Source organism: Saimiri boliviensis, chromosome 3 (assembly GCF_048565385.1).
Source record: "Saimiri boliviensis isolate mSaiBol1 chromosome 3, mSaiBol1.pri, whole genome shotgun sequence".
NCBI classification, from domain to species: Eukaryota; Metazoa; Chordata; class Mammalia; order Primates; family Cebidae; genus Saimiri; species Saimiri boliviensis.
Window position 1 is genome coordinate 130548382 of NC_133451.1, and position 26862 is coordinate 130575243.

Consider the following 26862-nt stretch of genomic DNA (forward strand, 5'->3'; position numbering starts at 1 on the left):
TTCGGCTCACTGCAAGCTCTGCTGCCCAGGTTCAAGTGAGTCTCGTGCCTCAGCTTCTATAGTAGCTGGGACTACAGGCTTGTGCCACCACACCTGGCTAACTTTTTTGTATGTTTAGTAGAGATGGGGTTTCGCCATGTTGGCCAGGCTGTTCTTGAACTCCTGACCTCAGGGGATCCGCCTGCCTCAGTTTCCCAAAGTGCTGGGATTACAGGCGTGAGCCACAGCGCCCAGCCAACAACTTCTAATAATGTTCTCTATAAAGAAAATGTCTAAAAATCTTATGTAACGCCTCATTTAATCTAATTATAAGTTAGTGATATCTTCCCATGGTAAGAGGAAAGGATATATCACTTGTAAAACTCAATGAGGACAGTTTTCATGATCAGTAGTTTTTCCTTTTCCCCCTCCATTCCTTCTCCAACCACCGTGGTCCTACCATGCCTAATCTGTACTCCAGCTGTGACTTTTGCCAATACCTGAAAGTAAATCTTACGTGAATGTACAACTTCCAGAACTCTACCCCTCACTTATCTATATGCCTTTTGGATACGTTTAATGTCCAATAAAGTTCCCTTCTGTAACATAATTCACTATTGAGTTATTTTTAGAATGCCATACACCTTAAGGCATCTCCAATAAGTTATTGCATGGCTTATAATAAATGTGTACTCTTTCAAGAATATGATTTTCTAATCCTATGTAGCTCTTTGTATGAAATAAGAAACACTTAAATTTGTCTTCACATGCAAGTGGCCAACAAACATATGAAAAAAATGCTCAACATCAATAATTATGAGAGAAATGCAAATCAAAGCCACAATGAGATACCATCTCACATCAGTCAGAATGGCTATTATTAAAACATCAAAAAACAACAGATGCTGGTCAGGCTGTGGAGAAAAGCAAATGCTCATACACTATTGGTGCGAATGTAAATTAGTTCAGATACTGTGAAGAACAGGTTGGAGATTTCGCAAAAAAAATAAAAACAGAACTACCATTTGACCCAGCCATCCCATTACTGGGTATACAACAGAAGGAAAAGAAATCATTCCACCAAAAAGAAACCTGCACTTGCACATTCATCTCAGCACTATTCACAATAGCAAAGACATGAATCAACCTAGGGACCCATCAGTGGCAGACTGGATAAAGAAAATGTGGTACATAAACACCATGAATACTACACAGCCATCAAAAAGAATGGAATCATGTCCTCTGCAGCAATATGGAGCTGGAGGGGGCAATACAGAAACAGAAAACCAAGTATCAAATGTTCCCACTTAGAAGTGGGAGCTAAACATTAGGTACTCATGGACATAAACATGGCAACAACAAACACTGGGGACTACGAGTGGGGAGGAAGGAGCGGGGCAAGAATTGAAAAGCTACCTATTGTAGCTCACTATCTGGGTGATAGGTTCAATCAAACCCAAGCTTTGGCATCACACAACATACCCTGGTAATAAACCTGTACGTGCACCCCCCTGAAGCTAAAATAAAAACTGAAATTAAAATAAATAATCCCACTTGAAAATAAGTAAATAAATTTGTCTTTAGTCTCTGCCACATACAGAACCACTCTTCCATTGTTGTACCCCCTTAACTTGCAAGCTCTCAGAGCAGTCACTTAACTTACCATGTAGCACCAGCAAGCAGAAAGTTCGTCTGCGATTTTTAAACTTAAGTTGCTCATTGTTTGTCATGTGAATCATAATGAGAATAGTATTTCAGCCTCTCCAAACTGATTAGTTAAATGTCTTGTTTCTCTACTTATTCTCATTATAGCTGCCAGCTCTAATTTAAAATGTGATTATTGAAAGTATCACAGCACAATTTTAATTTTTACATTATGGACATAGTTGGTATCAGTGAAGAAGAAGCACTAATTGTAAAGGGACACAGTCAACATGGTGCAAGTACACAATATGCACATTTCTTTCAACCTTCTGCCAATGTTACTAGTGACCTAACTTACTAACAGTCCCAGCTTTCCAACCAAGTTATACAGCTTTGTAAAGTAAAGCTCTCACTAATGCCATCATTACCAATGCTTCTGTAACCATTTCCTTCCTTAAACTACCCTTGCATTCTAGATAAATTGATCTCATTCTTTTGCCCTCACTCAAGCTGTTGGTTATGTTTGGATTATCCTCACTCAATCCTATCTCTGTGCCATCAACTCATGTTCTTTATCGTGTCCGCATTTTCTCTCTACTTTCCAACAATCTAAATTATAAACCCAACTCAAGAAGTATCCCCTTAAGAACCACTCTTGATCACCTTCCACATACATTAAAATACCCGCTTTTGAAATGATTTTGCATTCTGTATAGTCTTCACCATGTCAATTTACACTGTACTACTTACCTGTTCAGTGACACCCAGGGAATTTTTTTGTATTTCATATGCAACGGCCTCATCGCCCCCAAGCAGATGCTAAGTTACATGATAGCAGAGGTAGATTACCTTGCCTATGTTGAATACCCTAGGACTTATTGTAGAGACCACACAGTCGGAGTGTGGTCAATGCAATTTTCAATTAATGTTTGAAAAAACAGTGAAACCTGTTAAAATAAGCAGAATAAGCCATAAATAAGCATGGATAGGGCCCATGAAGCAAACCTCAATTTTAATGGCACTTCACTGTACAGCAGTTCCCACTGCCAGTACATTTTCAGTTGTAGATACAATATCTTAACACACTTGTACGCCCAAATAATCAGACCCAAATAATCAGATCAGTTCATGCATCAGAAGCCTCCACCCTCCATATAGTCTTTGTCCTAATCTCTCTGATTTCCAGCCTTAATTATCATCCTCCTATTGGCATCCTGAAATTTCCAAGACTAATGGCTACCTTGAGCTTAATTTTCCTTCAACCTTATAGTCCCTACCTGGCCACCACATTAAAAAAAAAAAAAAAAAAAAAAAAATGAAGAGATTCCTCTGCAAATGCTCTATATAAAAGATGTAGGTTTTAAACTATCAGAGCAATAACGATGCTGTTTATGATTAAATATGGTACACATGATTATTTCTATTAAAAGTCCCTTCCTTTGGGACTTCTATGATAAAACTGATTTTATTAAGAAAATCAAGTTAAACATTTCAATAGCAGTGATTTTTAAGACTGTGACCAACATAAATTCAAAGAAGAGTCTCAAAACAATAATGGTTCATGTCTTAAATATCTAGCATAGGCCAGATGCAGTGGCTCATGCCTATAATCCCAGAACTTTGAGAGGTCAAGGTGTGAGGACTGCTTGGGGTCAGTAATTTAAGACTAGCCTGAACAACACAGCAAGACCCCATCTTTCCCCCCACCAAAAAAATTTTTTTTTTTCAAATCAGCAGAGCATGCTGGCATGGGCCTGCAGTCCCAGTCACTTGGGAGGCTGAAGAGAGAGGATGGCTTAAGTCCAGGAGACTCTGGGCTTGAGGCCACAGGGAGCTAAGATTGCACCATTGCACTCAAGCCTAGATGACAGACTGAGACCCTGTCTCTTTAAAAACCAACCAAACAACAACAAAAAGCTGGCGGTGGCTCATACCTGTGATTCCAGTATTTTGGGAGGCCAAGGTAGGAGGATTACTTGAGGTCAGGAGTTTGAGACCAGCCCGGCCAACAAGGTGAAACCTCATCTCCACTAAAAATTCAAAACTTTGCAGAATGTGGTGGTAGACACTTGTAATACCAACTACTTGGGAGGCTGAGGCATGAGAATTGCTTGAACATGGAAGGCAGAGGTTGCAATGAGCTGAGATTGCGCCACTTCACTCCAGCCTGGACAACAGAGCAAGACTCCGCAACCTCTCCCCACAAAATAAACATTGCATACTCTTTTATTTTTTCAAATAGATTTTAAAGTCACTGATAAGTTAGTAGAAAAAGACTCTATGAGTTAACATAAAATCTAGGTAAACTACCTCCTTCTCTAACAAATAATTTAAAGAGCTAGATACACATTTAGAAATACAGTCTGAACCTATCTTTAATAAATTCCTAGCCTTCCAGAAGTCAGCAGCCAAAAAATAACACATTGGTTCATTATTATATTGTGACTTTATTAGAAAATGTAGGCGTCATCATTCATAGAATGGGGTAATTTTAGACAAAATTTTAAATTCTACGATTTCTATTAAAAATTTTTAAATATACCGATTTAGGGCACTTAGGGGCAATGAAGATTGTCAATGTTTTCCTTTCCATTATGTACAACAGCGTAAAACAAAGGTACATTAGAAAACCATTTCTAAATCTGCACCTTTAGATAATTTTCATCTATTGCTTTCCAGCTCCACAGCTGATGCAAATGATGCCTTTGAAAATATTATGCAGGAAAAACTTCTTCTTACTACCGTCTGCCTGTCAATTATTTTAATAAATCATCCTACAATAACCAAGAGTATAAGCAGCACCTCGTAAAGTTATATAGCACACAACCTTACAACACAGTGGCAACAACCGCTTCATAGGCTTGAAAAAACACATCACAGTTTGCACTGTTTCTACATTGACCTATGCCAAATATTCTCTCTGATCCCACATACTCCATTTTTAAATTATCTTTGCTAGCAATCTTCTGTTGATACAAAGAAACTGAATTCATTTTAAGTAAGAGTTTTAAGAAAATAATAACTATAAATTGTACCTTGCTTCAATACAAATTGTAATTCAAATAAGAGTTTAGTTCTATTTTAAGGCAACAATATATGTAACAACATAAAATACATGGCCTTACAGGCACTATATAAATATTAATGTTTCAAAACTTGACAAATTTCTAATAGATTAAAAATAAAACTCACAAAAACAACATTCATAATCACTGAAACTGCTTGAAGTGGGGAAGAAGAGTGAGCAAGTTATCACTGACAGTCACATAGGAATTCATAGGCTTACAAATCTTACCAAGAAACAGTATTCATCTTTGAACAACCAAAGTAAAGGTACATATGCAAACAACTCTCATCTATCTAGAATGTTAACAAAAATGAGAGAAAAAAATTAGAAAAACATGAAATGCTGACTTAAATGTCAACTGAGGATTTCAATAAGGCTAATTAAATCTGGAAGCCAAATGACAAGTTTTCTGCCATATATATCATCCTTTTCACCAGATGAAATCATGTGTCGAAACAATTTCAAAGGAAATAGTTAAAAATATTAAAAATGTTGTTCAAGATACTTTGGTACTTTCAAGGTGAGTTACCCATCTAAACAAGCTGGCACTTTCAAGAGAATGCTCAGTTGAATTATTATACACTAATAACCAATTCCCAGGCTTACATGATAAAAAACATGGGGTGAAGAATCATCTGTGAACTAGTTGTTTTATGAAACTGGACTGTCAGTAATATCTAACCTATATGGAACCTCCACTTTTTCTATTGAGGAAGAGAAATAGATACTGATGCCAATCTTTAGCATAATATCACTAACATCTTTCTCATTAAAACAATCTCAGTGCTATTCCTAAGGCAACATCCCCAAAGGAAACAAACAACTTGGACAGTGCAAATGTCAGCAGGTGCAACATGAAGGAATAACCTATATATAGTAATAGCACTAGCTTGTCATGCAGTCTGAACCGCCATTCCCTTTTTCACCCTATTAAAGTACTAACTGGCAAGCACTTGACATGCAGCCAGAAAAAAAATAACTTATGTCATCTTTTAAAATAATCAGACATAGAGTGCAATGTTCTCAAGAAATATGTCTCAACTGCAAGTCCTCTTTTTTCTAGGAGTTTTCTGAACATTAAGTTCCCTTTCCAGAAGTTAGAACAAGCTGTTACTTAACTAGCTGATAATGGCTGGTAGTCAAAGATGACCATTACTGGCTTCTTCACTGTTCTAGGGCTTCAGTCTTATGGAGTTAGTCTGTACAACAGACTCTGTATTAAGATGATAATGCAGTCACAATCAGTGATCTTTTTAACACGTAAATTTCAAATTACATTTGCTACAGCATTATTTGTAATAAAAAGTATCAAAAATGTATCCTTTAAAATTATTAGCTACGTTGTGGACATTCACATAACTGAATGTTAAATAGGCATTAAAAGTTATAAAGAGAAAGCACCGATCCAAATTATGTCCACCCACCAATCTTGCGATGGAAACGTGTCAAGGAAAGCTAGGTACTCCAGGGGTTGGAAAAAACACACTAGGCAAAGAACTTGCGTCAAAATTGGGACTGAAATACATTAACATGAATGATTCAGCTCAAGAAGTCTGATTATCAGATATCATGGAGTCTGGCAAGATGGCTTATCCCAAGAGCATACCGAAAGATGCACAGATGATAGCACAAATCCTGATGGATGGAGGGGATTACAGAACATGAGCCAGCAGTTAAAAAATCAGTTGTTGGGAGTTTGCCTTCCGATATGTGACCACAATTCTAGATGATGCAAAAATTTCTTCAAGCCATGCTAAGAAAGCTACTGTTGATGCAGATGCTGTGTGATTGGCAATCTAGTGCTGCACTGACCAGTCTTTTACCTCTCCTCCCTCAAGAGATTCCTTATTAGATATTGCAAGGCAAAGAAATCAAACTCCTTTACCATTAATCAAGCCATATTCAGGTCCTAGATTGACACCTGATAGGTATTGCTTAACAGCTCCAAACTATAGGCTGAAATCTTTACAAAAAAAGGCATCAACTTCTGCGGCAAGAGTAACAGTCCCGCGGTTAAGTGTTGGTTTGGTTACTAGCAAACCGAGTACTCCCACACGAGGCACACCAACCCCACAGACCATGTCTGTTTCAACTAAAGTAGGAACTCCCATGTCCCTCACGGAGGCAAAGGTTTACAGTACAGATGCCTACACTTCACAGTCTCCATCTGTAAAAGCTTCAATTCCTGCAACATTCAGCAGTTCAGAATGTTCTATTAATCCATCATTAATTGGGTCCAAAAACATTCTTATTACCGCTAATATAGTGTCATCACAAAATACTGCCAATGAATCATCAAATGTATTGAAAAGAAAACATGAAGATGATGACAATGATAATCTGTAATCTAGCCTTGGTGCATGTAACATGTATAGTTGGTCTTGAATGCATTGTACTGATACTAAACATGCATGCTGGATGTTTTCAAGTTGTGTTTTACAAAACTTTAATAATATTTAATGAGTAAATACAATTACCATACTTTTCCATTGAAATTAAGGTTTTTCATCAGCCTTAAAAGTCTAAGAAAAATAAAATTGTCATTCATTAATTTGAAAAAAAAGTTACAAAGAGTAAACCTTTTTATGAAGTTTTTAATATCACAAGGCAACATACATATTCTTTAACCAGAATAAGCAAGACATTAAATTGCATTTAAAGCATGATCTTAAATACATGCAAATAAGTCTAGAGAAAAAATACTATTAAAGAATGATTTTCCTGGGTGAGAGGATTTTAGCTGATATTTTTTCTTCTCTTTATTTTTGAAAATGTATGTAGTAATTATTACTTTTTATATTAAATTACATGTAATTTTAAAAATATGCCAATGTTTAAATACTGTTTGCCAGCACCTTCTTTTAAGTTCTGAAATAGAGTCAGACAGAATCTCCAAAAAGGGACCAAAAAGTAGGTCCTGAGTCTGAAGGAATGGAAGAGTATTACAATTCCAATGGAGACATTTCTGCAGGAAACAGAATTCCTAGAATTATTGAAGCTGGCTCAGAGGGTCACTCCAGGCTTTCTAGGCAGATTTCCAGGAGGTACAACCACCCTCCATCCTGTATTACCAGAGTTTCCTCACTCCTAAAATATAGGTAATATCTGTACCTACTTCAAAGGAGAGTTATGAAATTAAATTACTTAATATAGACAAAGCATTTAAAATGGTACCTGGTAAATGGGAAATACTGTAAAAGCTTAGTTATTTTGTCATCATTCTTTTATTACTATTATTTTTACCACTATAATTATCACTATCTCTATTACTACTATCACCACCACAAATGCTAGCCTCATTTCTAAGACTATTGCTACTACAGGAACAAACAGGCAATAGAGCTTTCCTCCCTCATGGGACCATTTTCCATTGAGAATATGTTTGCCAATTTAACCTCAAAGAAGTAGAAGGGCAAAGAGGCATGAGAATCGCACCCGAGATTATTTTTAATCGGATGCAACGTGCCTCTGGCACTCCTTCACCAGCATTCTGGCCACCAAAGGCCCACCCTACTTGTGTCAGCTACCACACCCAGGCTAATCTTTCTCTACAGTGTAAAATTACCTCTCCTTGTTTCAGACTCTGACCTTTTATAAAAAGTTGTTCACATCTTAAAAATAGATTCTTAATATGACCCTGATTCATTCAGAATATTTATCAACAGGACATTTGAATATTTTTATAGAAGCACTAAGTAGCAGAAAGTGGCAATCCCCATACTTTAATAAACTTAGTCAATTCAAAAAAAAATACTTTTTTTAGTAATTTAAAATAAAAATACTTAAAATTTTAAAACCTTTGGTGAAAATATTTACTTGTGAAAAGTACAAAGAAACATAACTACTGAAACTCAGTGGCTGATATCCCTGGGAACCTGAACCTAGGCAATTATGTACGTAACAGATGAGCCCTAACCCTTTCTGGTCACAACTGGTTGGAACAGAGGAACACACCCATCCCAACCCAGGCCAGTCAGATTGTATCCTGAAGAATCTAAAGACAATACCAGCACTGCAGTCAAACAATGTAAACCTTAGGGACATAGGCCATAACTGAGTCTTCAGCACATACAAGCCAAAGACACAGGGAGGAAGAAATTAACAGCCATACAGAGCAGGAAGCCAATCCACAGACAAAGGCAAAAATGAAAGGCCATATGGTCTTGAGAAGCAGAAAAAGAAAATGAAAGCCCTTGCCTTTCCATTTCTAGTCCCATGTGGTCTTAAGGCACTTTCTTTGCCTCTCTTCAAATGTTTATGAGATTGCCTAGTGTAAAAGTTAGTCCCCCTTTATCTAAGCTATCTTGAGCTGATTTTATTCCCTAGGAGCAAATGTGCCCTCACCACAGCTGACATGACCATGTGACAAATGCACATGTCATCAGCATGTTTTCTGTTTTTGCCCTTTGTTAAATAGATTAAAACAGTGTATATAAAACAAAGTTATTTCATAAAGATTCATGCATCAACACCCCAAAGTACTGCCTTGCTTTGTATCCACAGAAGAGGATATAGGAAGAGAAATAAATTTTAGAAAAGAATCAATTCTGCAAAAGGATTTTAAGTCTCAAGGATAATCTATTACACAATGTCTCTACGATACCTGCTTCTTGGAAGAAACATGGATTCCTTGATGAACACGGAACCAGAAAGAAGGATATACCAGCAGGTCCCAATATCATCAGGACTGAAAAAAAAAGTTAATAGAATCAGATTGTTACCTATAACAACAACAACAAAAAATTAAAACATATAGCACAAAGTGCAGCACCTGCATTTTAAAATCATAAAGAACAACAGCATAAAACATGTTCATAAAAATACCATTATTTAACTACTAGAATCATTTTTACAAACTATTTTCTATTCCTGAAATACGCAAAAGATATTTATCAGTATTTTTAAATGTTTTAAATGTTCCTTAGACCTGTAGTACCTATCATTCTAAGTTTCATTTTTTACCTTTTTTGAACATGAAATACTTTCACTTACCTCATAAAATAAAAAAATACCAAGAGCTATCACTGAAACTTACTATTCCTAATCATTTTCCCTGTCTAACAAGTTCTCATATTTCTCCACTATTTCTTCAGTATTCTTTTAGAACTTCTTTATGCATATGTACACAGTAACGAACATATATTCTTATACCTTATCTTATCACAAAGGAAAGAATTGTGTAGAGTATGCTCACTTTTAGGATCGCACTCTACACAATTCTTTCCTTTGTGATAACTCTTATAGAGATTTTTTCTTCAGAAGATGGCTTTCTTCAGCATTCTTTCTTACTGCTGTAGAGCATTCCTTTCCATTGTATGAATGTGCCATATTTGACTTAAGCAACCCCCACTTGACAGTCATTTCCCACTGTTTTCAACTATTGGGCAATTATATAAACACAAATAAAAACTGAATAGTATTTTGTACATGCAGTAGTAGCTGGAAGATAAAGTCCCAGGAGGGCAACTGTTATGTCTAAGAACACATACATAGTAATCTTGCTAGATACTGTCAAAATGTCTTCCACAGGTAGTTAGCGATTTATATGCTAGCCTACTTCCCTACAACCTTACTAATACAGTTTGTTATAATTTAACAAATACTGAAAAATTTTATGTGGAAGGCTTTTCTGGATGTTTAGGATATGTCAGGAAACAACAACAGAAAGATCCCTGCCCTCATGGAGCTCATACTCAAGCCTCATTGAGAAGCCATTGAACAAAGGAGATGAGTTAGCCATGGGGATCCTGAAGGGATCAGCATTCCAGGCAAAAGGCAGGAAGGATCAAGAATGTGCGTGCAAAGGCGATGGGCTGCCACTGCCTCACAAGGTTAGGGTAACTGAATGCTTCTCAATTTTTTGCCAATCTGCTTGGTGAAAATATCTCAACTGAATTTTTTTCATTTGTTTTTCTTGTAAGACCATCTTTTTTATGTTCATGAGTCATTTCTATTTCTATTTTGTAAAAATTATTTCATAACTTTGAACTAGGTCTCTACTAATTGTGAGGTTTTTGGGGGCTAGGCACAGTGGCTCACACCTGTAATCCCAACACTTTGGGAGGCCCAGGCAGGCGGATCACCTGAAGTCAGGAGTTTAAGACTAGACTGGCAAACATGGTGAAACCCCGTCTCTACTAAAATTACAAGAAAATTAGCCAGCATGGTGGCTCATTCCTGTAATCCCAGCTATTTGGGAGGCTGAGGCAGAAGAACTGCTTGAGTCCAGGTGTAGGTTGCAGTGAGCTGAGATTGCTCTATTACACTCTAGTCTGACATCGGTGAGAGACTCTGTCCACCCCCCGCCCCCAAAAAAAGAGTTTTTAAAATTTTCTCAGGCACTTTATAAAAACTGGCCTTCTGAAAACATGGGCTGTGAATACCTTTTCCCCCAGTGTGCAGTTTACCCTTGGACTTGGTTTATGGTGCTTTCCACCATGTGTAAGTTATTTTATTGTGTATAGTCAATTGCATCAAATTTATTAGTTAGGATACAAACTCAGCTACTATTAAAACAAAACTCTAAACATAACAATGGCATAACCATGGAAGAAGTTCATTTCTCTCTCACACACACAATAGTCTGAACACTAGAAGTACAAGACTGATAAGGTGTTTCCATGACACTGGGAAGCCACACTCTATTTTGTGACTCAGCCGTCCTCAACCATGGCTTCCATCTGTATTCTAGGGTGGAAGGTCCAAATCTCACCACCACATCCACATTCCAGTCAATGGGAGGAGTAGAAAAGAAACACAGAGCACACCCCTTTCTTCCAAGAGTAACAACATGGATGCTGCATACCATGTTCCTCTCAGATGCCAGTGACCTATATGCATGTTGTAAGGTTGTCTTCAGCAATTTTTGCCAAGTCTTTGCTTTGTTTGGTTTCTGTATTGTGTCATTAAAAAGTTTTTAGAAGACACTAAATTATATTTACAACTCTGAATAATTACATTACTTAATAATGCCAATTACTATCACCTAATCACTTTCACTGTGCTAACTGCTTCCAAAGTGAATCAGCAGTTGAATCTTTCCCCACAAGTCCATTCTTCACCCAATTCATGACTACTTAGCTCAACAGCAATGCCTCAAGAAATACAAAGGAAAAGCATTGTTAAACAAGAGTTTTGTTTGAATGCAGAACCATAAAAATAAAATGATTTCTCAAGTGAAAATGCAAAGTACTTCAAAGAAAAATTCATGTTTTTGTCTCCTCAATTTTTAATCATTACCTCTTGCAACCAGCAATCATTTGTGAAATGGTTTGTGAAAAGAAAAAAACGTATTTGTCTTTACTGATATGACAGCATTATTCTTAAATTCTGATTTATGCCAAGTAAGAACGTTATTCCAGGCTCAAAAATAGTTTAATAATTTTTAAATAACAAAAGGTAAAACATTAAAATAGGAAAAAAAAATTCTGTAAACTTTTTACAATCTGTTGTTATAATGTTCCCTTTATCACACACACACACACACACACACACACACACACACACACACACACAAAAGGGTTGGCCCAAGGAAGTAAAATCTAGAAAAATAGGAAATTAAGGCAGATCACCACTTCCTAACTATGTGGCCTTGGGCAAGTTACTAGAGCAGCTGCAAGGATTAAATAAAAAAATGATCATTCAACGCAAATAATTATTCAGTAACAACGAATAGCATTAACACGTTAAAAGTACAAAAAATGGCACCATGATCTAGATTAATTGTGACAGAGAGAACATAACAAACATTAGCTGGCTTTTCAATTATTTCATGTCTGTCAACTCTGAAGGCAAAAATAACGTAGACAAATTAAGGACAAGGCTTATAAACTCAGCTCTCCTGGCACTGATAATAAAACATACAGGAAGTGAAAGGCAACCAAGGTTCAAAGTCGATAAAATACTGTGGCAGTGAATGCTCTGGCATCCTTAACACCCATCGATTAGCCTATATTTAGAGTTGACTCTTTGTATCAGGAAATACATGAGAAAGATTTGAGGATTTGAAGGTAAGTCGTAATCTCTACCACTTATTTTAATTTTGTTTATCTGATTGATAGGCTGTTTCTCTACATTCTCAAAAGAATCCAAAGTTAACATGCAAGAGTTACAATTTGCTTTAGTAGGCATTTGCAGAGAATGACCATTCAATCATCATTTACTAAATTCAGTGGGCATTTACCATATACCAGGCCACATATGATAACCAAAATTTCTTCGAGTTGTCTCTTCTAAGGATTCAGATTTCGTAAAAATAAGTTAATTAGAACTAAGAATACAAAAAACTGTGAATCTTACTTTACAGATGTTCTGGAAATAGTTGTAAGCTAGAAAAATCCTTCTCTCCTCCCTCATACCCATCCCCCACAGAATTTTTTTTTAGTTCCTGTTATGAAAATTCCTTTCTGTGAGGTGTCTCCATCAAAATCTGTTTTATTTAGTCTTACTAGTCCAGAAAATTCCCCTTACTTTATTAGAAAGCACTGTACTAACCAGGCTTACTCTTTTCACTTACAATTATGCCTCAGGCAGGCAGTGTTTCAGTGCAGGGTTCAATGTGCTTCCCCTTCAAGATCTGCAAACACTTCCTTTCCACAGTGCAGCTGTTACTGGAGGGGTTTTTATAGCATTTTTACATGTGTATGTAAAAATTAAAAATGGAAAAGTGATGGCTTTTTTTTTTTTTAAGAAAAATGAAACAAATTATAAAAACAGTACTCAGTAGTAACAGCAGTAAATTTTTCAATACTTAGAGAGCATGCAAATTGAGAGCTCACTTCCAGGTAATAAAGCTCGTTAAGAGAAGACTGACAATAATAATAATAGCACAGACAGTGTCCAAATTCCACTGGTCCAACAAGCTTTCTCCTCTTTACGACGCACTCAACTCGAGTACCAAACGATTCTGTTTTTCACTTTCAGTACAATATTCAAAAAATTGCATGAGGTACTCAACAGTTTGTTATAAAATAGGCTTTGTGTTAAAAGATCCTGCCCAACTGTAGGCTAATGTAAGTGTTCTGAGCATGTTTACATTAGACTAAGTGTATATGTCAGTTCTCTCCCTGCCATAATAACTGCCTGGGATTGAGTAACTTGAAAATAGGTTTAATTGGCTCACAGTTCCGCAGGCTGTAAGAAGCATGGCTGGGGAGGCCTCAGAAAACTTACAATCATGGGGGAAGGCAAAGGGGAAGCAAGCACTTCTTACCATGGCGGAGCAGGAAAGGAGCGGAGAGAGATGTGCTACACATACTTAAACAACCAGAACTCATGAGTACTCATCCATTATCATGAGAGCAGCAAGGGAAAATCTGCCCCACAATCCAATTACCTCCCACCAGGTCCCTCCCTCAACACTAAGGACAACAATTCGACACAAGATTTGGGTGGGGACACAGAGCCAAATCTTATCATTAGGCTAAGCAATGATGTTCAGTAAGCTATACGCATTAACTGCATTTTCACTTAGGATATTTTCAACATATAGTGGGTTTACTGGGATGAAACCACATTGTAATTCAAAGAGTAGGTGTAGTGGTAGTAACAATAATAAATATCTAAGGTTAACACTAAGATTCTGTTCTATCCAGTAGTTCTCAAGCTTTGATATGCAAACAAATCATCTAAGGCAGGCGTCCCCAAACTTTTTACACAGGGGGCCAGTTCACTGTCCCTCAGACCGTTGGAGGGCTGCCACATACTATGCTCCTCTCACTGACCACCAATGAAAGAGGTGCCCCTTCCTGAAGTGCGGCGGGGGGCTGGATAAATGGCCTCAGGGGGCTGCATGTGGCCCGCGGGCCGTAGTTTGGGGACGCCTGATCTAAGATATTAATTTAAAATGCATCTATCCAACCCATTTCCCCAGTTTCTGATCATTAGATGGAAGATCCATCAAAGTGACTTTGAAACAAACGTCCTGGATTATTCTTACATATTGGGCTTGCCAACTTTGAAAAAGTTTCAGAAAAATGGTCTTGATATGAAGTTCCAAGAGGAACAAATGGAAGGAAAAAAAAGTACAACTTTATCAACATCCATGTAATTAGGTATGTGCACTGTATTAAAAAGTGCTATTTTAATTTTTCTCAAAAAATTGATTTTTTTTCTTTTAATTATGAGCAAAGGAGCCCCCTTCAAGGTTTGCTGAAATAGTAATGCTTAATCTTGAAAGAATCCTGACTGATTTCCAAATAATCTGTCTGACACCACCAGTATTGGGCAGAAAAGAGAAATCCAGACTAAAGAGGTTTATACAGGAACACAGTCCTTGCAAGTCTCTCTAATCTGACAAAGGTATGCTTAAAGAAGACCTAATTCTTCTTAGAATCTCAGAATCTGACCACAGGATCATGAACTAGGAACCACAATGGACAACTGATTTGATTTCAATACAATGAAATCAAATCAAATCCTACAATAGACAAAATAAGTCACAAAAGCCCTGGTATATAACAAGGCACTTTAAAAGTTTCCTGTTTCTGTGTTTCACCAACAGGAAAAAAATTAGTAAGACCAAACAAAACAAAATACAAACAGACCTTATAAAATGATCAGTTCACCTTCCAGTTTAAACAGATAGAAAGCCTCTGAGGCAATCAGAACTGCATGATCTCCGCTCAGCATTATCCCAAGTCTAAACCAAGAACAACGGGCAAGAGGGAAATACTTGATCTGACCCCCTCCTCGCCCACCTTTCTTCTTACTACCCCTCAACATAACCCACTGCTCCTGACTGGCTGCTTTCCTTCTGTTCCTTCCCACTCTGCCACGCTGTTCAAGATGTTTAACGCTCTCCATCCACTGTACCTTAAGAGATGGTTCAAACACTAAGAAAATCTTCTCACTCACTGTTTTCCAAACTCTATAAAACGTATCCCATCCAATTTCATTGTTTTATGTTTTTCTCTAACGATTTCTTACTCCTGAGTATCTTCCTCCAACTACAATGAACTATCCTTTTAAGGTAGACACCTGGCGTCATGCCTAATAGAAACTGGGCAATGTTTCAGTAATTATTTGCTCAGGTAAATCAGATCAGATGACATCCTTCTGCTGAACCCCCACGGTCCTTCAGAGGAAAAAGTGCAGACCCCTGGTATAGCCCATGAAGGAAGGAGGAAAAGGCTGTGCAAAGAGTGCAGGTTCTGGAGCACAGATTCCTTCTTTCACACTAGCCATGTGATCCTGGTAAAGTCAAATTCTGAGATTCTAGTTCCTCAACTGCAAAATGGAAGGCATTGGTATCTTCTTCACAGAGCTCCTTTTATTTAATGAAACTATATATAAAGAACCTTGCATGATGGTTAGAAAAAAATACTAGTTCTCTTCATCTCCTTTCCTCTTTTGTAATTGTCTCTGAAAAGACCAACCTTCAGCTTTGCTTTCTGCTCCCAACCCCAACATTCCTTATGCTGTAAACTTCATCCTGTTCAGCCAGGTCACACACTTTTTTCCACCTTTGCCATAAAGGTTTTTTTTTTTTTTTTTTTTGAGACGGAGTTTCGCTCTCGTTACCTAGGCTGGAGTGCAATGGCGCGATCTCGGCTCACCGCAACCTCCGCCTCCTGGGTTCAGGCAATTCTCCTGCCTCAGCCTCCTGAGTAGCTGGGATTACAGGCACGTGCCACCATGCCCAGCTAATTTTTTGTATTTTTAGTAGAGACGGGGTTTCACCATGTTGACCAGGATGGTCTTGATCTCTCGACCTAGTGATCCACCCGCCTCGGCCTCCCAAAGTGCTGGGATTACAGGCTTGAGCCACCGCGCCCGGCCGCCATAAAGGTTTTGAACAAACCTGCGGTCTAGATTCTAAATAGTGTATTTTCTCTTGTTACTCATCCTTCTAGTTCCAGGCTAACTATCACCTCCTCTAAGAAGTGTTTTGGTATATTCCAAGGAAAGTGAGTCATTTTCTTCCAGCTTCCCAGAACTCTGTGTACATGTTAATGTGAAGCAGGTGCTACAGTGTCATAATTACTTACATTAGGAGTTTCTCCCCAATAGTTATTCAACTCCTCTAACTCTTAAGTACCCCCAATATATATACTGCATAATGCTTGACTGGCACTCAGATATATCCTTAGTAAGTAAATTAATGAACTGAATAGACAGGAGCCCAGGTAAGGTATTAAAGTGTCTGAAGTCAAAGATGTGAACTTCAGTTTACCAGTAAATAGAAAAATGGAGCCAGGATCTAAGAGCCTCCTTGGCAACATCCTACAGATCCACAAGGTGGCACTCTCTCCATGGGAAAGAGCCGTGTGTGCCGCTCCACATTCTCACTTAAGGAGGCAGCCAGTAAGTGATCAAGTTGAAGCTGACAAGGGGATTTAAAGAACTACCAAGTCCAAAGAAAACTGATTAAATCAGCAAAGACAATTATTAGAGGGCAAGAAAGTGACTGTGAAAATGCTACTTCATTTAGCTGTTAATACAATGTGAAAACTTAAGGGGGGCCCAGTCAGCCAAAAAGATTGCTCATGGTAGCCTGGCGCAGTGGCTCACCTGAGGTCAGGAGTTCGAGACCAGCCTGGCCAACACGGTGAAACCCTTGTCTAGACTACAAATACAAAAATCAGCAGGGCATGGTGGCAGGCGCCTGTAGTCCTAGCTACTCGCAGGGCTGAGGCAGGAGAATTGTTAAAACCCAGGAGGCAGAGGTTGCATTGAGCCAAGAACGCACCACTGCACTCCAGCCTGGGCAACAAGAGCAAAACTCCACCTCAAAAAAAAAAAAAAAAAAAAAAAAAAAAGCCAAGAGGGACTGACAAAAAAGAGTGGCAGGTTCTGGGGAGATGGCTGTGGGCAAAGGATGCTGAGCCTGGCATGGCCATCAGCTCAAAACAAGGCTCCCAGCAGCCACAAACATGGGCATCTAAGTTTTGGGGGGTTGGAGGGGTGAAGAAGCAACAAATAGAAACAGAAAGAATGGTATCCATGCAGAATCTAAGCAATCTGGAACCAGAAGTTAGTGCTTTCCCAGATGATCCTGACAAAATATGGAACAAGGAGGGTGTATGGGCTACAAGAGGAGACTTCCTCCCTCTCGAGCAGAGCAAGTGCAATATGGCATGGGCCAAGCCTGAAGCGGCCCAGGGGAGAGAGGAACCTCCTCTCCATGTTTCATATGGGCAGCATTAATAAGGTCATTAAAACAGAGAAGCAAAAGGACAGCAACTGCTTTGTGAATAAGAATAGGTAAGATGAGCACAGGCAAAATGTCCGGAAATAGTGGCTGAGATGAGCACATGACACGGCTATCAGAGATGGGTTCGGCACAACTGAGAACCACGTATAGCATCAAATACCAATTTTGGTGCTATTTTGGAAAGGTTACTTTGTAGCATCCAGGATGTAATACCACAGAGTATCACATTCAAAGAACAAAGCTGTTGGCATCTGGAGAAAAGGAGACAGGAATCATCACCTAAGGCTACTGGTCCCATGTCTATAAAACAAGAAAGGGAAATAAAATGAAGACTAATAAAGGTTCCAATAACTACTTGGGGACAAAAAGGAATTCCAGAGGGCCGGCCACCCATGACAAAAAAAAAATAGAAAAACACCTTTATTTTCCTGTATCTGCTGTCTTACCAATACCACCCACCAAAAGATAAAGAGACATCTTCCCAAGCTTCTCCCTCTTCACAGCCTATCATCACATTCTGTGGTTCCCCTCCCAAGTCTCTATTGAAGACTTCTGCTGAAGTTCAGGGTCCCATTTTTGCTCATCTACACTGCTGTTATTATACAGGCCTCTGGCCAGCTTAGACCTGTACTCTCCAATATATGATTATGCCAAAAAAACCACAGTGAAAATTACTTATTTACAACCAATTATCCTCTATCCCTCTATAGGCGTCCAGCAGACAGTTAAGATCAGAGGTTTTCAATATCAAGAGCCCTTGGGATTTCAAGGTGTCCAAACCTCTTTCAACCACAATAGCTACTGCTGTTGGGCTGAACAGGATTTTCTATGAACAAAGTGTTCCACAGCTTCAAAAAATAAGTTCTAACAATGGCCCCCTTCCAATACACGGATGGCTTTCCAGATACACAATAATTTTATTCTTTCTCACAAATACATCATTTCTGTTACTAGATTTATTACAATTTAAAAATTATTTGTAGATTTTTACCCCTCTGATGGAGTGCTAAGCTATAAGCTGAAAGCAAAGTCTGTATTATTTATTTCTGTATAGCCAAATGGCACAAAGCAAGCTCACTAGATAAATTAATGCAAAACATCACAGTAAACGACCCTAACGATATCATGACAAAAGAAATATGAAGTACATATACTAAAACATGAAGTATACACCAAATTTTAGAAGAAGCCCTAACCAGAGTTAAGGGCTGGGGCATTTCATTTTCCACTATTGGAAGAGCGAGATTTTATTATAAAATGATATCATTCATAATAGTTATGTGTAAATATATCAATTATATATAAATTCCCACAATATGAAAACAAATAACATTTTTAAAGTAGAGGGTAATTTCTGTTCTATTTCTTAAAAGTTATAAATTGTGAGGAAATTATTTCATTTATAATTAAAAACTCTTAAGAAAGAAAACACCATTTTAAGATTTTTTAAAAATCCTTATTTTCCAATCAATAGCAATTATAAGGAACTGCAAACAACAAACAGAAAAAGTCAATAAGATCAGAAAGAACTCTGAAAACTGATGAAAATATTAAATATTAAAGACATTTCATCTATATACTGAAAATAAAGGGGACACTGCAGACATCCTTTTTTTTTTTTTTTTTTAAACTAGCAGGGTAACCAATTTAAACTACTAAAGAATCAATACAGCCAGGTATTCTATAGGCTCATTAATGTCATCATTTTTTTTTCATTATTTATTATTTTTATTGTTTTTAAGACAAGGTCTCACTGTCGCCCAGGCTGGAGTATGGTGGTGCACTCTTGGCTCATTGTAACCTCCGTCTCCTAGGCTCAAGTGACCTTTCCACCTCAACCTCCTGAGTAGCGCTGGGACTACAGGAATGCACCACCACACTGGATAATTTTTTTATTTTTCTAGAGATGGGGTTGTGCCATTTTGTCCAGACTGGTGTCAAACTCCTGGGCTCAAGCAATCCACCGACCTCAGCCTCCCAAGGTGCTGGGATCACAGGCATGAGCCACTCTGCCTGGCTCAATCATTCTTAAATTTATAAAATTTATTTTTACAATGAAAAGGAGTAAAACACTGGGAGTTGTGAAGTTATTCAATAAACATTAAATGAAAGGAAAAATACCAATACAAACTCTGTGTGTGTGTGTGTGTGTGTGTCTGTGTGTGTGTGTGTATAAAATATTACATCAAATCGACGATTCAGCTATACTGAGGGTAAAGAAATAGATCCAAGGGCTCAAGGAACAATTTATCACGTTATAGAAGAACCAATCTGAAAACTGTACTCTCTTGGAAACTACTGAAGGATTATGAAATGCATCTTTTAGATTCATATGCTGTAATTTCATCTTCATAAGAAACCTGTTCTTTACCTAGAGTAACCTGGGTCTCAGAAAAATTAAAGGTAACTTATACACACCCAGAGACAGAGTCAAATTCAAAGCTAAATCTGCCTAACTCTGTCAGAACATAGAAGTCCCTACAGCAAGAAACTGGAACGCCTCTGCAAAACACTTTACACCACTATCCCTCGTATCAGAAAGGATCTAAAAAGCAAGCTGTATTTTTCCCCTATATCTTACACCCTAAACAGGTTTTTACTCACTTTTTTTCACAAACCAGTTTCACAGAAAATTGATACAAAGAATCCGACACTTGCTGATGTGTAACCAGCCATTTTATTAGGAAGTTAGACCATAATGAAGGTCTTTATCTACAGATCAAAGGAGTTCCTCCTTTTGAATAGAAAATTGGAAAGAAAATAATCATTGGGAACAGACTAAATGTAAATTTTCATGGTACGCCTGAGAATGCAAACTGAAACGTAAGCATAGTCCCTACCCTCATGGGGATTACCGATTAATTGCATTTTTAACAATGTTTTCATTTAAATACTCTTCTGTTCAACATAAAAATAAAACACTTTCATTTAAATATAGTAATATAAAAATATCATTGTCAAGAAGCCTAGCCGGGCGCGGTGGCTCAAGCCTGTAATCCCAGCACTTTGGGAGGCCGAGGCGGGTGGATCACGAGGTCAAGAGATCGAGACCATCCTGGTCAACATGGTGAAACCCCGTCTCTACTAAAAATACAAAAATTAGCTGGGCGTGGTGGCACCTGCCTGTAATCCCAGCTCGGGAGGCTGAGGCAGAATTGCTTGAACCCAGGAGGCGGAGGTTGCAGTGAGCCGAGATAGCGCCATTGCACTCCAGCCTGAGTAACAAGAGCGAAACTCCATCTCAAAAAAAAAAAAAAAAAAAAAAAAAGAAGCCTTAAAGGATCTCCATATGTACATAAAACAGTCCTTCTTAAGTATCTGTATGGGCATGAGTGTGCATGTGTGAGGGCTTGCATTTTCATACTTACATACATTCCATGCAAAAGCTAAGTCTTTAAAGATGCCATTTTTTTTCAAATAAATTAAAACCTTTGGTTTCTTTCTTTTTTTTTTTTTTTTTTTTTTTTTTTGAGACAGGGTCTCAACTGCCCAGGCTCAACCTCAGCTCACTGCAAACTCCGCTTCTGGGGCTCAAGCGACACTCATGGCTCAGCCTCCTGAGTAGCTGGGATTACAGGCACATGCCACCATGCCAGGCTAATTTTCATATTTTTAGTAGAGACGGGGTTTCACCATGTTGCCTAGACTGATCTCGAACTCCTGGCCTCAAGTGATCCACCTGCCTTGGCCTCTCAAAAGTGCTGGGATTACAGGTGTGAGCCACTACGCCCAACCACCATTTTTTATATCCACATATAAGCATAATAAAATTATAGATAGAAAAATACTTCAAAATGGTGGTTACATCTTGCTGGATAAAGACAGAAAACAGAAGAGGCTGGCTCTTTATGCTGGCTCAACCTGTAATCCCAACACTTTGGTAGGCCAAGGTGGGTGGATCACTTGAGTTGAGGAGTTTGAGACCATTCTGGCCAATGTGTATTACAACTACAAAATTTAGCTGGGCATGGTGGCACATGCCTGTAATCTCAGCTACCTGGGAGGCTGAGGCACAAGAATGGCTTGAACCAGCGAAGTGGGGACTGCAGTGAGCCAAGATCATGCCACTCCAGCCCGGACAACAGAGCTAGACTCTGTCTCAAGAAAAAAAAAAAAAATAGTAAGATTTGCAGTATTCTGCTTCCTGAAAGTTTATAGGAGTGGGGGTGGGGGACTATAAAAATGACCTAAGTAGTAGATTAAAGCTTTTGTAATAATTTTTAAACAATTTACCGTGATGTAAAATAAAACAAAATCTTGGTCACATCAGGAAGGAAAAAAATAGTGTAATAATTGGATATGAGTAAAAGAGGCACAGGAACAACTTCAGGATGGAAGGCACTGTGGCACACTTAGGGTCTGCCATAAAGTCAGACACAGGGCAGGAAGGAGCCGGAAGATACAAACAAGAACAGAAATAACTACATCATACAGGCAAAAAGACATCCCTTCCTCTTGAGGCAGGAGTGGGACAACAGGTAAGTGCAGATAGAGATAAATTAGGGTATTTGAGACCAAGAGCAAACTTGAGGCAGAGTTCACCGGAGGAGGTGTGGGAGAGCAGAAAGGGGACAGAGATGGATGAGCAGCCTCACAGAGCAGTGGCAATAGCTGCTGTGAAAACAGAAAGCCAAGTCAACAACTGCAGACTGCTAACAGCAACAGCTCAGCTGAGGCTTGCAGTTCTAAATTACACACTTACAGATTTAAATGAAAATGCTTTAGAAGACCCAATAGGCCTCAATGCAGCTCTTTTATGGAGAACAATTTCCTCTCCTGGAATAGAGAAAGATAAACCCCTTTACAAAGTGCTATGAACACTTTTTTGTAAACCAAAGCATTCAGTCAGATAGGTATGTGGAAAACAGGCAGTGAGATGCAGAGTTACACTTATTTACAGTATGTGCATGTGTGTGTGTGGACACTGAAACTTCTGCAATGGTTGAATTTCTAAGCCAAATGTAATTATATACTAAACGTTATTTCTGTTTCTTTTCACTATTTGTGAAGATGGCTGGCCATTTAAAATAATAATAATAATAAAGTAGATCAGACAGTTTCTAGGCTGTACTATGAGAAAGACCCAGGTTCAAATAATTTTTCCAGAGAACAAATTCCCAACTTCTTACTGGTGATATGCTGCAACTTTTACTATTTATCCAATGTTTTTATATATATGTTTCTAATTTCAGATTAAATTATTCAATAAAGACAAACCTAAGTTGTGGTCCCTCTGGTGAGCAATATATATTAACCACCTCAGTATTCCCACAACCAGCAAAATACTTAACAGGGTAGATAATAAAGGAAAGGGAGGCAGAAATTACCTGATAGTCTTTTCCATTTTGTAAAGTTCAGCTAATTTTCTCTAACTTTCTAATGCAAACAAATACAATTTGATCCTAAACGGGCAACTCTCAATTTTAAAAATGCAATCTTATCAGAATCACAACGTTCCCCCCATCTCAATACAATTTAAAATGGCACTTTTGTCATATTGGTCGTTCGTGTTAAAGCAATAACACCACTGGAGCTAGAGCATCACTAACATAATTCCCTCCTAACAAACATTTAGAGCATCTAAAATACTGGAAAATGAAAATATAAATCATCAAAACAGTGATGAGAATGACAATGATGCTGGCACTAATGTGCTTGTCCAGTTATTCCAACATACTGCTCTAAGCACTCGGCACAGGTCACTGCCTCTCATCCTCATGCCAACTCTGATGAGCAGGAACTATTATTATCAGTTCCACATTATAGCTGAGAAAAAGGAGGTACAGAGGTAGATCAAAAGAGTGTTATATTTACCTGGTGAAATTAAAACCATAAACTTAGAAGGCACCAGCACACAAACATAATAAGGAAAATGACTACTCTGCTCATCTCTTGGTCATAAAACCAAAGTCTGAAAGCCTTTGATATATCTGACTGCACTGCGCTCTTTAAGCTCAAGGAAGAACAAGAACAAACAAATCATCTCCCCACAAGTTATAAGAACAGGTCCCAAAAAGAGGAGTACTATTATTAAGTTTATCACAGATTTATATATAACACAAATATAATAATTTTTTTAATTTTCAAGGCTGAACTCACACAAATTTTAAGTGCAGAAACATGCCTGTTTAAAGATCATGAAAAAAAATTCGGTTACATTTCATTACAAGATTGGCCAAATGCTAAAAATCTAATTATGCAAATCTACAATTGGTCTCTGAATTTTTGGTCTTATGATCATGATTTGTCGAATATCGGAAGACTTCTCATCACTTACTAACACTGTAGCCTACTTCTAACTAGTCAAATATGGGCAGTTGCTACAGTCAACCCTACAGAGTGGAATGCATTCAAAGTTAGGATTACCTAAAACCTGGCTTTACATTACTGGCACAGCTCACATGCACTGTCTAAACCTGTAAACCTACCTTAAAGAAAAAAAGGTATGTTTGAAGACACTGTAATCTACCTTCAATTTAAATAAGTAAATAATAATTGTTAGGCAGTCATAATGTAGCATGAGCTGCCAGTGGGTTTCAGTTACCACTTTAGGAGAACAGGCTGGGGCAGGGAGAGTGTGTGTTTACCCCAGCATGTACATAAGCATTATCATTTTTCATACTGACAATGCATGAAAAGGGCCAGAAAATGCTGGTGACTAGGGTAAGAGCTACGGCTGCAGAATCACAAAGTCGGGTCTCAAATCTTTGTCCCACGTTAGGCAGTGGGAGCTTGGGCGAGTTCTTTATCATTTCAAAGCCTCAGTCTGTCCATGTGTATAGCTGGGATGACAACAAGAAGTACCTCACAACATACCCATGAGGGATAACTAAATCAATGCACATAAATCACTTACTAGAGTAAATGGGGCATAGGAAGTGCCTGTTAAATGTTCAGCTATCACCTCATCATCATTGACACTGCCCAAACCAGGTTTCAGAAGAAGACAAAATATTAGAAAGTTGATGTTTATTATCACTAGACTGCTTCGATAAATGCCAGTAACATAATTCAAACATCACCATCCCTGTTATTTGTATATCCATTCCACTGACAGCTTTTTATTGTTTCCAAAATAACTTTATTTACATCTTCATTTCTTCGAGAATAAGTATGCTAAGAGCACTTGCCTCTGTTGTTAATTTTATCATCATCAAATATGTCTTGATTATTTACGACTCTGTATGTGGTGTAGGTTCTTTTAAGCTTGAAATGGATATTTACGATTGCCTGCTGAAGAGGTCCTAGATGTCACAGTTCCATATGTTGCAACCTCAGAATCATCCTAGATTCTATCTACCTGTATCTTCTTCTAAAATCCATCATCCCTGACTCCTCCATTCCTTCAATCTTTGCCTCAGATTAAGTACTTACCACCTCATAGCGCTGTGACTATTTCCTTACTGATCTCTGTCCAGACAATCTATCTAACCTACCCTTCACGTTTCCAAACAATCACAGGTATTATCTTCAAGGGAACAGGTAGACAGGCAGGGTTGGGAAACGTGATCACATCATTTTGCTGCCTGAAGACCAGCCTCCAAGCTACTATTAAGAGAGGCTTAAAGAAAATCCACTATCACAATGAATAAACTCTAGATTTTGATTCAAATAAATAAGCTGCTAAAAAAAAAATTGAGACGAAAACTTTGAATATTTTCATGATATTAAAGACTTGATAATATTGTGTTTAAGGTTTTTTAAAGCCATTATCTTTTAGAGATACATAGCATAATAATATGGGTGGACTGACATGCTATCTGGAATTTACTTCAAAATCAACCAATTGGAGCTGGGAGGGGAGAGTAAGAAATGAAACACAATTGGCCATGAGTTTGCCATAAGTATTTGGGAGTCTGTGATACCACTGTGTCAAATATTATAAGTGTCTCTAATTTTCCATAACATGTTATTTAGGAGGGAAATAAAATTTCCTGAAAAATCTAGGACCTGAATTGCCAGAATAATCCAGACCAGTTTTTATGCAACATGTTCTTGACCAAGTACGACTGTAGCCTGCGTCTTCTCTTGACTCACTACCCCGACCCATACCACAGGCCAGTTGGACCAAACTTGCCACGATGTTCGAAACATCAGGCCAGGCCCTCCACCTGTCTGTGTCCCGGCACATACTGTTCTTTCTGCCTAAAAAGTCTCTGCAGCCTCCTGGACACACCTTTGAGAACTAGTTCCACAGCCCCTTCACTGAGGGTCTCCCCAGGTCCTTCGTACGCTCCCTTGCACGTCTTCCACCCTTAGTACATACCTACACTAGCACAATTATTTTCATTCATTTCTGTTGTTGTTTTCCTTGTATTTTATTTCTACCTCCCTCACCAGATTATGAACTCCTTAAGGGCAGAAGCTGTGATTTATTTATTTATTTCAATACATATTCCCTATAATAAGTCTGTAAGGTAGTAATTTTTTAACAAGCGCTCTGAAAAACAGAAAGCACAACAACAGTCATGGCAAACATTATTTAAACAAAATAATATGTCTAGTAAATCATAATTTATGTATCCTTAATATGCCAATATTTATCTACTACATATTCTTTTTTTTTTTTGGAGATGAGAGTCTTACCCAGGCTGGAGTGCAGTAGCGTAATCTTGGGTCACTGCAACCTCCGCCTCCAGGGTTGAAGTGATTCTCCTGCCTCAGCCTCCTGAGTAGCTGGGATTACAGACGTCTGCCACCATGCCTGGCTAATTTTTTGTATTTTAGTAGTGACGGGGTTTCACGGTGTTGCCCAGGCTGATGTTGGAACTCCTGACCTCATGATCCGCCCACCTCAGCCTCCCAAAGTGCTGGGATTACAGGCGTGAGCCACCACGCTGGGCCCTACTATATATTCTTTAAAAATAAGTTGTCTTTTCTTAAGGAATATCTTGTACATTTCAAAACAAATATTATCTAAAGATGAAATTGTACCCAAAGAGATGTGAGCAGCTTATTTTCCTGTTTCTGAAAGAAGTATAAACTAAAATATGGCCTTTATGCTATCTTCACATCTCAT

General features: G+C 38.1%; 1 protein-coding gene and 1 pseudogene across 6 annotated transcripts in view; one reads left to right on the forward strand and one right to left on the reverse strand.

Moving 5' to 3' along the window:
• The window catches only part of RAPGEF2 (Rap guanine nucleotide exchange factor 2), a 258949-nt gene that overhangs the window by 141016 nt on the left and 91071 nt on the right, over nucleotides 1-26862 (reverse strand). For all 6 annotated transcript variants that reach the window (XM_010338554.3, XM_010338550.3, XM_010338551.3 and 3 more), the window contains exon 4: nucleotides 9294-9377. In XM_010338554.3, the coding sequence (XP_010336856.1) occupies nucleotides 9294-9377 (84 nt within the window). The remainder of the gene's footprint in view (nucleotides 1-9293; nucleotides 9378-26862) is intronic.
• LOC101027660 (transcription initiation factor TFIID subunit 9-like) lies at nucleotides 6260-7036 on the forward strand (annotated as a pseudogene).